This window comes from Ursus americanus, unplaced genomic scaffold, assembly GCF_024610735.1.
Source record: "Ursus americanus isolate L20-20 unplaced genomic scaffold, mUrsAme1.1.p SCAF_68, whole genome shotgun sequence".
NCBI lineage: Eukaryota > Metazoa > Chordata > Mammalia > Carnivora > Ursidae > Ursus > Ursus americanus.
In genome coordinates, this window is record NW_028273650.1 from 137726 (window position 1) to 149932 (window position 12207).

At 50.0% G+C, this 12207-nt stretch overlaps 1 protein-coding gene across 11 annotated transcripts in view; it reads left to right on the forward strand.

Annotated features, from left to right (window-relative positions):
* LOC123779680 (ral-GDS-related protein-like) overlaps positions 1-12207 on the forward strand; it is a 98138-nt gene that overhangs the window by 65242 nt on the left and 20689 nt on the right. For 6 of the 11 annotated variants that reach the window (XR_015723576.1, XR_015723577.1, XR_015723570.1 and 3 more), the window contains 7 exons: positions 651-1018; positions 1792-2007; positions 2385-2488; positions 3672-3746; positions 4865-4897; positions 5276-5397; positions 7626-7970. Coding sequence is in view for 1 of the 11 variants with exons in the window: in XM_087860557.1 (XP_087716683.1) it covers positions 651-1018; positions 1792-2007; positions 2385-2488; positions 3672-3705 (722 nt within the window). In the remaining 10 variants the exon portion in view is untranslated. Of the gene's footprint in view, positions 1-650; positions 1019-1791; positions 2008-2384; positions 2489-3671; positions 3747-4177; positions 4330-4864; positions 4898-5275; positions 5398-5589; positions 5867-7625; positions 10066-12207 lie in introns of those variants that run through there. The other 5 variants (XR_015723574.1, XR_015723573.1, XR_015723569.1 and 2 more) reach the window with 4 other exon arrangements.

A 12207-nucleotide genomic window follows, 5' to 3' on the forward strand; every position in this document is an offset into this window, starting at 1 on the left:
TCTGCCTCAAACTTAAGCCCTGATACTGGTCTGCATGGAAGACAGAGTAGACTAGACCTATGGCCGTGAAGAGTGTAAGTGGAAAAACCACTCATTCAGGTTTTCTGGATGAGCAAACCACTGCAAAGACAGCTACAGAGGGGTTGGAAGTGGCCTGGGGCCATCTTCTGGGACCCACACAGAAAGAACGGTGCTGTGGGAGTAGCACGTGCAATGAAAGGCCAGGCCTCTGACTGTGCTCCACATATGACTTGAGGTAAAGCGGGGGGGGGGGCTCTGTACATCTGAAGTGCCATGACTGGGACCTGAGAAACCATGCCCCCATTCTCCTGCTGCAGCGGGAACTTCTGGAGCCTGTAGAGGCAGAGGGTAAATGAGATTGCAGTTTGGGAAGGCTATCTGGAATGGGGCTCATGGATTGGAAATTCATTGGATATATTTTTTTAATATTTTCTTATTATGTTATGTTAGTCGCCATACAGTACATCCCAAGTTTTTGATGTAAAGTTCCATGATTCATTACTTGCGTATAACACCCAGTGCACCATGCAATACGTGCCCTCCTTAAGGCCATGGTATATGTCCTGTTTTTGGAAAGGCACATGGAAAGTCAGTGATGTGGATGAACCTTTCTCTTTAACCTGCTCCAGTGCCAGCTCCAGGGCTCCTTCCAGTTGCAGAGCCAGAAAAAGGGCCTTCTGTGGAGCTAGAGGCAACCCCAGCTCTGCATCGACCATCACCTGCAGTGTCAGAGCCAGCCTCCCCTCCATCAGCTGTTGCAGAACTGGAACACATGCTCCCATCATCTCCATGTGTGCCGGGTGCTGAGCTGCAGTCAGCTGGACCATCAGCTTTCCCAGGAATTTTCACTCCAGCTCTGACAATAGACATAGAGCCCACTGTGACCCCAGATGGTTCCTGCTGTGTCACCCCAAAGAACCAGCTGGGTGAGGAGAAGCCTGACCTCCTGGACTTCCCTTCCAGGCTTGTGACAGAGCAACTCACATATATGGATACGGTGAGCAGTTAGGCTCTCAGGGTGGGGCAGGGACAAGCGTTTCTTCTGCTCTCGGCTGCCTTACACCTGCCTTTCCCTGATGTGGACTCCTATGGTCTGGGACCAAATCTCAGCTCCACCACTTCCCAACCCTGTCAACCCGTCAAGGCGCTTAGCCCCAAGCTTTCACTGTCCAGCTGCGGACTGTAGCGAGAGACCCTGATAAGCACTGATACGGAGGTACTAGGGAGAAGAAATGAGCCAGAATGGAGAGACCAATGGGCAGGCCCTGGTCCCGTGGGTGGAGGAGGGCAGCTCCCTGTGTTCAGTCAAGTCCATGGGTCGCCCACCCACTTGTTTTGGAGGCTGAGTACCCTTAGCAATTACTAGGTATCTGATGTGTACTTAAGTGCAGGGCAGATAGATAAACCTGTGGTTGTAGCTATCATGTGAGAATGTGCATCTGAGAGGGGAGTAGAACCAGAGGGATGAATAGTTGGAGGGGAAGAGTCCCCCTTGGGAGGAGCCACCTTGAACAGCAGCGTGGAGCTTGGAGTTTGTGAGGATGATCAGGATGCAAATGCCCTGCTTCCTTCCCTCATCTCTATTTGCTCCTGGGCCATCCTGTCCTGGGCCCCTCAGTGAAAAAGAATGGAGTGACATCCAGGGACTCCAACCAGGCTCAGGCCACATTCTCAGCTTTCTGAGCTCTAGCTCTGACCTGTGACCCCTATCTAAGACACTAGTCTTGCATGTGAAATAGCTGGGTGAACAAACCTCCCCCTGTTCTCTAGGAGCTGTTCAAGAAGCTGCTGCCCCATCAGTGCCTGGACTCCGTCTGGTCCAAGCGCAATAAGCCTGGCAATGAGCACCTGGCACCCACAGTCCAGGCCACTGTCGCCCAGTTCAACGGTGTGGCCAAGTGTGTCATCACCACCTGCCTTGGCAACCCAAGCATGACAGCCCGGGACAGGGCCATGGTGGTGGAGCACTGGATCAAGGTGGCCAAGGTATGCAACGGGAAGCCCAGCCGAGGTGCTCTCCTGAGTCTCGGGCACTGCTCTTCCCTTGATCAGGTCTCAGGGTGGAAGGCCCTGGTCTTTGCCCTAGGGACTGTGCAGTCCCTAGGCTCTTCCTTCCAGAGGCTGACTGTGACTTGCATGGCCCAATGTTGGGATGCTCTGTTCCTCCTTGACTTCTTCCTTGGACTGAGGTAAAATCCTTTGTCTCTCAGCATTGGGACTCTTTGGGCCTTATGTGTGCCCTTCGGCAGGTCCCTGGACATCTGCTTCATCCAGGAGGAGTGATTTAAACTGAGGGTGACTGAAGCTCTAGAGAAAATCAGCCTCCACTACCCACGTGACAGCTCATTCTCTTCCCTCCCCAGGCCTGTCAAATCCTGCAGAACTACTACTCCCTGAATGCCATCGTCTCGGCTCTGCAGACTGTCTCAATATACCACCTCAAGAAGACATGGGAGAAAGTTTCCAGGTGAGACGGTCTCTCTGCATGGATGGACCAGGATGGATGAGGGGTCTCCCAGAGGCCTGTCCTCTTCCCCCTCAGCCAGCTTGGACCTCCTCGGAAGCAGCAATCCCTGACTACAGGACCTGGGCTGGCAGGCGGGTCTCTCAGCCTCTCTGGAGAATAGGCCACCATGTCTCCTGCTTTAGAAATCAGTTTTCCTAAATGTTCCCCCACAAGGCTGAGCTGAATAAATATTTTCATGTGTTTACTTTACAACCACTAAACTCTGCCCAATTGAAACCAAAATTGACCAAAACAGAGCTGCTCAATTAATATGGGAATGGAGTCATAGGATGACCTACATCAGAGCTCTCTCCCATGTCCTACAAAGACCTTAGTGCTCAGAGGAACCCAGAGAAAACTGTTATCCAGGCAATTTGACACTTTGGGGTTCTCAAATAAAAGGGACTTGCACTCAACCCTGCCACATTATTCCTCCAATCGTCCTGCCTCCTTTCCCTCTATTCAGGAAGTGCTTTCAAAACTTTAAAAAGCTGGGCACTGAAGACAACCCACAGAGCAGGAAACTAGTCATCAAGGTAGCATGGAAGGTGCAGGTCTGGAAAGAGAAGAAGGGTGTGAGGGAACAGGGTCCTGCATGGATGAAATAGGGAATGGCCTGAAGCATTCCTTGGAGAGGGGAAGCCTTTGGCATGAATGTGGTGACAGGTTGGGGTGAAGATTCCGTTGGGGGTGGAACAACCAGGTGCTGCTCAACCAGATTCCCTAGCCTAGACACCCTGTCTCTCTGTGTCAACAGCTAGTCCAGATGGACACCTGTACAAACCTTGAAAGCCCAGAGGACAGGGCTCTGCTCAGTGAAGGGGTTGGGATGGGTTGAGGGCCACAACAATAATGATAGTAATACGATACTGAGTCCTCAGGAGACGATGGGAGGTAGGTAGAATTCTCACTTTTCCTGATGAGAAAACAGGCTCAGGGAGGCCAGGCTTCAAGCTCAGGGTCACACATAGAGTGAATGTTGGAGCTGAGATTTTTCTAGAATCATCACATGGCATGCTTAAGGATAATGTTTATCAGTTATCAGCTGACTTAAGTCAGATATCTAGGGTCTGAATTAAAAGATGGTGGGGGCAAGTGGACTGAGGGTATTACGGTCTCAAGGATCTTGTCCTTGGCCCTACAGGAGCAACCATCTAATAAATCTGCCACCCTGGTGATGGCCCTCCGGAGAGCCTAGAAGAAGAGGCTGCAGAAGAACGTGAGTGTGCCTGAGGCCCAGGGCCTCCAAAGTCAGAGGAGAGGGGCTTCTCCCTGAGGGCTGGAAGCCTCCAAATCAGTACAGGTGGGACTTCCACTCCAGCTCCACTTCCTGTTGCTTCTAAAATTCTTGTTTCAAAGTGACCAGCAGGAGGGTCTAGAAAGCTGGATCCAGAATGGGTTTCGGGATGGGGAGGAGCCCAGGACTATATACACTGTGATTTTCTAAAAGCAGGCCCTGGAGGTGATTAGGAAGAGTATGATGTACTTGGAGGGTGAGGGGAAAGGGAATTGAGGGGAGACTGCTAAGGGTCCTAGGCTGCTCCATGTGGGAAACTGGGGTGGGCCAGGAGGCTGCAGCATTTTCAGGGGAGGGTCCCTGTGGGCACCAGAGAGCAGGGACTCATCCCAACCCTACTGCTCATGACACAGGGTGTTGTCCCCTAACTTGGCACTTTCCTCACTGAACTGGTGATGCTGGATATTGCAATGGAGGACTATCTGGAGGTGGGTGAGCCTGAGGATTGTGGGGGAGGGACCAGAATCCGGAGGTTTGGGAGCAGAATGCCCCTGTACTGAGCCCTGAGCTCTCAGGACTCGGCAAACCTCCCGTCATGACAGCCTCACGGCTACCCTGTGAGCCTGGGGGCTGTTGCCCATCTCAGGGATGAGCGAGGTGAGGCTGCAGTTAGGCCACGGCTCCCGGTGCCGAAGACTGGTGAAGCAGCAGAGCTTCCTGAAGGCAAAGCTGCGTGAGGTCTGTCTGAGTGGACCTCAGCCTCCCCCGGTGAGTTTGCCCGTGGGGGGAGAATGAAGTCAGGACCCTCCACGTCAGCAAGCACCTCAGTAGCCGCAGCAGCCCCTTCCTGCCTGAGGCTTCGGCCTCCCCTACTGTCTTCCGAGAGGGTGGTGCTGCAGGGTCCCGACCTGTAGCCAGTCCATCTGCCCCATGTCCTCCTTTCTCTGGACCCCAGAGCCTGGCCTACATCCCAGGCCCGCTATCTGTGTATGCACGGCCCCCTCACGGGTCCTGGCCATGGTGCAGCATGAGAAGGGATGGGAATCAAGTGCTCCTAAGAACCAGGGGCCTCATTCTGATGGACTTTGTCTGCTTTCCAGGGGAATGAGATCAACCACCACAAAAGAAATAAGGTGAGCATATGTGGCGCTTCCCGCAGGGAAGGGTAGGGAGTGGGCCTCAGAGATGTCCCTGGGAAGAACATTGCTTGGCTCCATGCCCTCCACCTCACATTTCCTGGGATCCCTTGAGAAGAAAGCAGTGCAAGACCCATCCCATTAGGAGATGGGGACAGACACATGGCATCCAGGAGAACTTCCCGGAGGAGAGGCTACTGATATTCACCTCTGAGAACAGGTGGAGACCGGATGAACCTCTAGGCTGGAGGGTGGCCATGTGTGCCAGGACCTGGGATGGGTCCCCGGTCCTGCTGCTCAACCCTCACCAGACCCTGCAGCTCCCCCCCCCCCCCCCAGGCTCCCTATACATCCTGTGCTTCTCTCTCTGCTCAGGAATACCAAGTCATGACGGACATCGTGCTGCTCCAGGTGGCTGCCAAGAATTACACCCTAGAGCCCAAGGATTCTTTTCGGGCCTGGTTCCAGGCTATGGAGTCGTTCAGCGAGGCTGAGAGGTGAGGCCCATCAGGATCTGGGTCGGTGAGGTTCGGGGTAGACTCTTTCTGCTGGCCACTCCTGGGATCCTCCTTCCCTGGGCAGCCTCAGGCCTTGTTGCCGGGGCGCCAGACTCCAGCTGTGGGCAAACACTGGCAGGGACTCTTGAATGGAAGCTCCTGGGCAACTCACAGGTGTCCCTCTGTCCTTAGCTACACCCTGTCCTGCCAGCTGGAGCCCTGGTCGTAGCTGGTCAGCAGCACTCAAGAAGGAGAAGAACTGGCCGCAGTCAACCTCAGGGCTGAGCAAGTGTCCAGTGGCCCTGCAGGGATTCCTCAGCAGCTGGGGATTTGCGGTGCATGTGCCCCATGTGTTCCACACCCCTTCCTCCCATCTATTTAGTTATTTGACGGGGGGCAATATTTATTCTCTTAAATAGTAAGTGGTAAATTCAAATATTATTATATTAAAGCCTTTTTTTCTTTTAGAGCCCAAGAGTGTGGTTTGTTCTTTTACTTCCTACAGTAACGTAAAAGATATAGACTCTCATATTCATTCCTGAACTAAGGAATCTTAAAGCGTCATCAGCTATTGTATGTGGGAGGAAGGAGAAGAGCCAGTCCTCCTCCCTAGCTACTCATACAATCCCGAATTCCTCCATCACCACAACTGTGCCTGGAAGTTTGTTGAATGTTCCCTTCCTCGGAGATAGAGCAGAAAAGACTGTCCCAGGTCTTGACCTCCTGAGTAGGAAAGTCAAAAGTGTGGACCTAGGCCTGTATCCCCATTGCTGATGCTCTGTGCTACTGATCTGCACTTATCACTCAGCTACGGAATCATTAGTCACAGGGCAGGGGGGTTTCACCATCCGTGTACACTCCCAAAGTATTGAAGTGTACACATTTCCCAAACACTGACCACATTATAAGGTGGCCTCAGTGGTCACATAACCCAGAACAACTATAAATGGATTTAACAGCCAGCTCTGGCATAGTCATTAGAGTGAAACTCACATAGAAAGTCCACATGCTCCTGGTCAGTCCACTGATTCTGAGAGCTAAGAGGCCCCATGTAGGACAGTGCAGGCCAACAGCTGTCATAGCTGAGGTCATTGCTTGTACATGGCCCAGAGCAGTTAAGAATCAGGAAGATAATTTAATGTAATTTATGACATCACCATACCATGAGAAATGCTCAAATCCTGTAAGTCCATACCCAAGATACAGTGGCAAATAGGAATTTAAAGTAAAACTTGGCTTTTAGCTTGGTGCCCATCACCCTTGTTGCAAATCTCCTAAACAGCTGGGTTAGGGAGTGTCAGTGTTCACTCCGTGCCTCCTTTACTTTCCCCATTGTGCAATCTTGGCACCCTTGTCACAGATCATTTATCTATGTACGTGTGAGTTTATTTGGGGGCTCTCTGCTCTGTTCCACTGGTCTATCGGCCTGTTTTTATGCTAGTACCATTCTGTTGGATTACCGTAGCTTTGTAATATGCTTTAAAGTCAGGAAGTGTGGGGACTCCATCTTTGTTCTTCATTCTCAAGATTGTTTTGGTTATTAGGGGTCCTTTGTGGTTCCATATATATTTTAGGGTTTGTTTGTTTGTTTGTTTCTATGCAGTGACATTGGGATTTCTGTAGGTCGCTTCCTCTAGGACCTGGTGGTTGACCTTACTGTTTAGTGTCCCAGAGTCTTAAGTTGTGCCTGTCATGTGTGCACGAGCCCAGAAGTGCCTATACATGAATGATCAGATCAGGCCAGCAAACTACAACCAAGAAACAACCAGCGGAGGGCAAGTGACCTCTTTTTCATCTTTGGATTCTAGAACTGTGCTCTCCAGGGTGCTAGCCTCTAGCCACATGTGTCTGCTTATAATTAATTTTACACCAACATTCAGCGAATTAAAATAACACCACATTGCTCAGTCACACTAGCTACATTTCAAATGTGCGCATACTAATTTGAATCTCAGGTGGTAAGTTTGGAGGTAAGAGCTGCAATGTGCCTGTAGAACTGAGAGTGTGAAAGCTGATTCATTCAGCATCTCTGTCTCATTCGAAGGTTTGTAACTGTGATCAATTCTTGTTGAAGGGCTCTGACTCCACCAAGTATAGAGAACTTCTGAGAACCCACAGGAAATATCAGGTTGATGCCGTATGACCCACACAACCTCAACTAGAGGAGGAGGAAAGGGTGAGCCCCTCTAATTGATGTGTTTCTATATATCATATTTGTGTTTCTATAGATTTTCTTGTGGAGAGCATTCAAGATTCCAGTAGTGAGGAGGATGACTCTCCAGGTAGGGAACAACACTCAGGTAGGAAGCAATGCAAGAGGGTTCCGGGTACAGTTGGGTTGCACCTGCTGCTCTGGAGACTGAGGAAGGTGGATAGGAAAGCAGAAAGGGTAGGGAAATATATGTACAAGTCTAATTTGTTCATTTCATATTTTAATGACATATTAGAGGAATGGAGTCCATAAGCATCAGGTGTGCTGTGTTTGCAATCATTTTTGCTTTCCTATTTAAAAATTCTTTCCCATGGGGGCGCCTGGGTGGCACAGCGGTTAAGCGTCTGCCTTCAGCTCAGGGCGTGATCCCGGCGTTATGGGATCGAGCCCCACACCAGGCTGCTCCGCTATGAGCCTGCTTCTTCCTCTCCCACTCCCCCTGCTTGTGTTCCCTCTCTCGCTGGCTGTCTCTATGTCTGTCGAATAAATAAATAAAATCTTTAAAAAAAAAAAAAATTCTTTCCCCTGAAACCTGTACTTCCTTCTCTTTCCCACTGCCAGATGTCAAAGCTTAGGTTCTGTTTCATTAGCACCTCTTGGGATTTTGGTATCTTTCTTGTTATTAACCTTGATGGATGTAATCTGGTGCGACCCAACAGACACTTGAATCTGGATACAAAGTTCTAGCATGAGCCAGGAGGTAGATGAGAGGTCAACTCTCTCCCTTTTAACGTATAGGACTAGTAACATTATGTTCCTGTCCTGTTTGCTCCTCCTTAAAGGCCACTTCCATAGCTAGGTGAGTTGAAGAATCTTTCCTCTGAAATTATGCATATGCTCCAATGTGCTTTAGCTCATCCCAGCCTCCATACCTCACCCAAGTCTGAACTGTGAATGTGCTTCCATCTGAAAGAGGCCCATGTGCAGCTGCCCTGGAGACCCTCCATGGCCGGCAGGGATTCTAGAGGACTGTATGAGGAGCTGCTGGGCCCATTTCACACACCAGCTTTTACAGCCCTGCTGACCCGGTGACCTGGCATTGACCACAGGACACGACCTCTCTCTGGGCAGCAGGGCAGGGAGTCAGTGCTCCTCTCAGAACCCACTGCCTCAGCCACACATTGGCCCTGCCCCCCACACCTTGGTCATGCCTACCCCAGGCCTGCCCAAAGCCCACCCTCCCAGTCCTTCCAAGGTTCAGGGCAAACTCCGGCAGGTAGTGTGTGTTTGTGTGATCGCATCAGCTGTAGAGCCCCTGTTGCCCCACGTATAGACTAAGGGAATTTAGACAAGTTAGCTTACTTCTGATTTCATGTTCATGCTCTCAAGGGGGCTAGGAAACCTATGGGATTTTTTGAGAACGATCTTCAAGTAACTGCAATTACCCCAGGCCCAGGACAGGTAGTATGTGGAACTCATTGCCATTCTGTCCCATAGGGCCCAACAAAACCCCAGTCCCATTACAGGTGCCCCCTGGGTTTGGATGGATTGGTTAATTGATCAATTGATTGATGAGGGAGGGTGGCAGTGTACCCATGATCATTCCTCCGGTGTCCCCATATTTTAAAATAACATGGCTGGTAGAGGCTGACACGGAGAAGGACGATGAACACTAAATAGTGGAGAGAAGTGGAAGGGGAGTACTGAGTCATGAGTACTGAGGAAGGCAACATCACACACAGAAATGCATGCAGATGGTGACTGCCTTCTTGTAAGGACAAGATGACACAGGAGTTCATTCATGGTCACAGTTATGAAATTTGAAGGCGGGAAAAAATATGTTGCAGATCACAGAGACCCATTCCCTCATTGCAGAGGTGAAGACAGAGTCATCCCCAGGTCGGCCTTTATCCTGCCAGGAGCAGTGGGTCCAAGTTCTCACCCCAACCCTGACTGTCCCCGTCCTTTCCCAAGGCTTCCTCCTCCCCACTCCTACAATTATCCATGCACAGGATTACATGCAGGGAGCAAAACTGTGCATGCAGTTTATTTCCTCTTTCCTCTCTTTTCACTTTGTTTTTGCTATCTATAAGCTCCTCTTTGTAGCTCTTCCCCCATTCCCTCTTTATAATTCTCATCCTGTAGTATGTGGTCTCATACAGGCACTTAAGGTCCTTGGATCAATGTCTATAAAACCTCCTGCAGCCTACCTCATTCACATTCTTAGTGTTGCTCTGGCCCCTTACGCTGGGTCTGTACCACGGACTCCTGCTGCGCAGCCCTGAATGGCCCCAGCCAGGAGCTGGGCTGGGAGTCGGAAGGGTCCCTGCTGGAGGGGCCCCGGGAATTCTGGATCTGCTCTCAGCATCCTCCACTTAATGGTTACCTGCCCTGGGTGGCTCTGGTTATGCCTGATTCTTGTCTTCCTTTCAGCTGTGAACAAATTTTTTTGTAATGGACTCAAAAGAAGGAAAAGACAAAGCAAATTGGGGCAAAGAAGAACAGGAAGAGGAAATGTGAGTGCAGGGCACTTGGGATGAAAATGGTAAAGCAAACGAGTGCACATGTTCTCCGTTGCTTCCGTAACTTCCTTGTTGGCACCGCAGGAAAACCAACCAAACACTGGGGTGACCGCTAATGTATGCGGCCACAAAAGCGGAGACAGGGTGGTGGTAATAGTAGATACAGGCAACATAACTACCTTCCAAGGACGCTGCCACACTCTTTCTGAGCTAATTATGTGTAATCGTTGTGCCTAGACTATACATGGAGTAGATGATTTTATTCATGTAACCTAATAAGTTAGATATTATTCTTAACTCCTTCTATAGGAGGCTGCCAGGGTCCTGGAGATGCTCTGTGTGTCAAATTGGTGTTGGCAACAGATGCATTTATATTACAGGAAACCATAAAGCTAGACATTTAAGATTCGCGGGCTTTACAATATGTAAAGTAAACATCAATTAAAAAACAAATGTAAAACTATTTTTTCCTACAAAACAAACTCAGGCACAGATCGTTTCCTCTGATTTCTACAAAGTGTTTTAGAAGTGATGCCACTCTCCGACATCCTCTTCCAGAGAACATATGCAGAGGGAACACACCTACACTGCTTTCATCAGATCAGGAGAATTTGGATGCCACCTAGCAATAGACATCACAGTAAAGGGAAATCACAGGTTAACTCTTCTGAACGTAGATGTCAAGATCCAAAACCAAACATCAACGCTCTATAAATCCACAGAGTTTTTATAAAGGATTGAAACTGGGATTTCATGGAGTGATTTCCATTGGTTGATGTGAACAGGATTACTGGGTGTTTGGGTGCTGCCTGGGACAGTGGTGAGAAGGGACAATGCCATTGGGTTGGTGGAATGAACATTTGGTGGCAGAGGGAAGAAACTCTCTCCCTGCAACTGCAAGGTCTAGAGAAGGGTGAGGAGTCTACAGAGACTTCAGAGTTTGGGGAGCGGGAAGTGCACACTCAGAGTGTAGGCTCTGCCTGCTCAGGCTATTGCTCAGATCAGTGGTCAGAAGAGAGTGGAGGACATGTCAGCTTCATCTATTAAACCAGCAAAGCACCAGTCCATCAGGTCACTTTCCTCATTAGCTAGTGGTTCATCCAGGGTTGGTTCTTGAAGGCCAAGCTGATTCATTAGAGAGGAATTATATGTGCAAGTTGGCTTGGAAAATCCTGGGCTCTGGGCCACATAGGAGTCAAGCAGCCCACTGGTCACACCGTCGGTCTGCCTTGAGGCAGCTGATGTGTGATGATGTGGGAGGAGGAGGGATTTTCCCCCGACCTGTTAAGGGACTTCCTTTCAGGAAAATATCATAGCTTTTGGGTCAGAGATTGAAACGTTTGGGTGGAGGCATGTGCCCTTCTCTTGGCTCCAGCACCTTCTATGTCCTGACAGCAACTTTGGGGCAGGAAAATTTGGGGAATGGAGGGAGGGTAGCCCTTGGTTCAGAAGTCCAGCACATGATCTGGAGGACTCAGGGGAGGCGGTAGGGGTTGTTCAGGGATCTCTGTCCCCAAGGAAACAACTACTTTCCTATCTCAGATCTGTCATCAGCCTTGTGACTCCAGGCGTCATTTAGAATCTCTACAATTTAGAGCCATGAATCACAAAACAGGGGTCACAGCACCTACCCTGCATAACCCATGAGGATGATGGGGGATGACAGGAAATGATGACAGATACTCTCCATGAGCTGTAAAGCATCATGCCCATGTGAGGGCTGAAATGTCACCTTGCACCCTCCCCTGCCCTGTATCTGTTCGAGTTTCCTCTCCGGAGGCAGCCACTCCTGTATTCCTTGCTTATTCTTGCAGACAGTTAATGCTGGAACACTTACACAGCACTTACGCAGCACCGGTCATTTTCTCCAGGTGCTGTCTGGACTGTCTTATATTAAGCTTCATAAGGGAATACTAGTAAATAGGCCTCATGCCGCAGAACAGGGAACCAGGGACAAAGGGGTTAAGTAACTTTCCCAGGTACATGTGTCTTCTAGCATGAGTTGATACCAGCCACCAGACACCAGCTCTCATGCTCCCTCTCTCTCTCTCCGTCCCTGTGCTGTGCTGCCTTTCTACATTGTCTCATCCTCATGAAATCACAGCCCCATCACAGATCATAATACCCCTCTTTGCT